Consider the following 720-nt stretch of genomic DNA (forward strand, 5'->3'; position numbering starts at 1 on the left):
CTGAAGCAGGAACCCGCCCGAGGCGAGTCGCCGCGGGGTGGAGGATGGCGGGCTTTGTGACCCTTCTGAAAAGAGGGGCCTCAGTGGGTGAGTTGCTGCTGCTGCTGCTGCTGTTGCTGCTGCTGCTGTTGCTGCTGCTGCTGCTGGGGGTGGCTGCTCGCGAGTCCACAGTTTCGTGCATCTGTGGGTGCGTGTAGATCCCGCTGCTGTTCCGGGAGAGGAGGCGCTGGCAGCAGCAGCAGCAGCTGCTGCTGCTGCTGCGTCTCTGTCGCCTGCTGCTGCTGCTGCTGCTGGGGCCCCCACAAATGCTTCGTTTTCTACCCCAGCAAAATGCACCCCGGGGGGCCCCTGGGCAGCGCCGGTGCAGCAGCAGCAGCTTCGTGCTGTAGTTGCTGCTGAGCTGCTGCAGCAAGTCAAGGCCGACGCAGGGGAGGGAGCAACAGCAGCAGCAACAGCAGCAGCAGCAGCAGCAGCCCCCATAGACTCCCTGCAGCGCGTGCTGCAGCAGCTGCCCCTAGGAGAAGCAGCAGCAAGGCTGGGGGTGCAGCGCAGCACTTTAGCCCGCTGGGGCCGCATGTGGTCTCAGAAGCAGCAGCAGCAGCAGCAGCAGGGTGGCGCTGCTGCAGCAGCAGCACAAGCAGCCACCAATGCAGATGCCACTCCAGCAGCAACAGCTGTGGAGTAGTGCTGCTGCTGCTGCTGCTGCAGGCGTAGCTTATT

At 64.4% G+C, this 720-nt stretch overlaps 1 protein-coding gene across 1 annotated transcript; it reads left to right on the plus strand.

The window, feature by feature from the left end:
* Positions 1 to 44: 44 nt before the first annotated feature.
* Positions 45 to 685, plus strand: ETH_00041140 (uncharacterized protein; the record flags this gene model as incomplete). The annotated part of the gene is made up of 2 exons (XM_013375540.1): positions 45 to 87; positions 198 to 685. 2 exons carry the CDS (start codon positions 45 to 47, stop codon positions 683 to 685), a joined length of 531 nt encoding a protein of 176 aa, XP_013230994.1.
* Positions 686 to 720: the final 35 nt, after the last annotated feature.

Source organism: Eimeria tenella, genomic scaffold, assembly GCF_000499545.2.
Source record: "Eimeria tenella Houghton genomic scaffold, Eth_scaff2873, whole genome shotgun sequence".
In the NCBI taxonomy this organism is placed as follows: Eukaryota; Apicomplexa; class Conoidasida; order Eucoccidiorida; family Eimeriidae; genus Eimeria; species Eimeria tenella.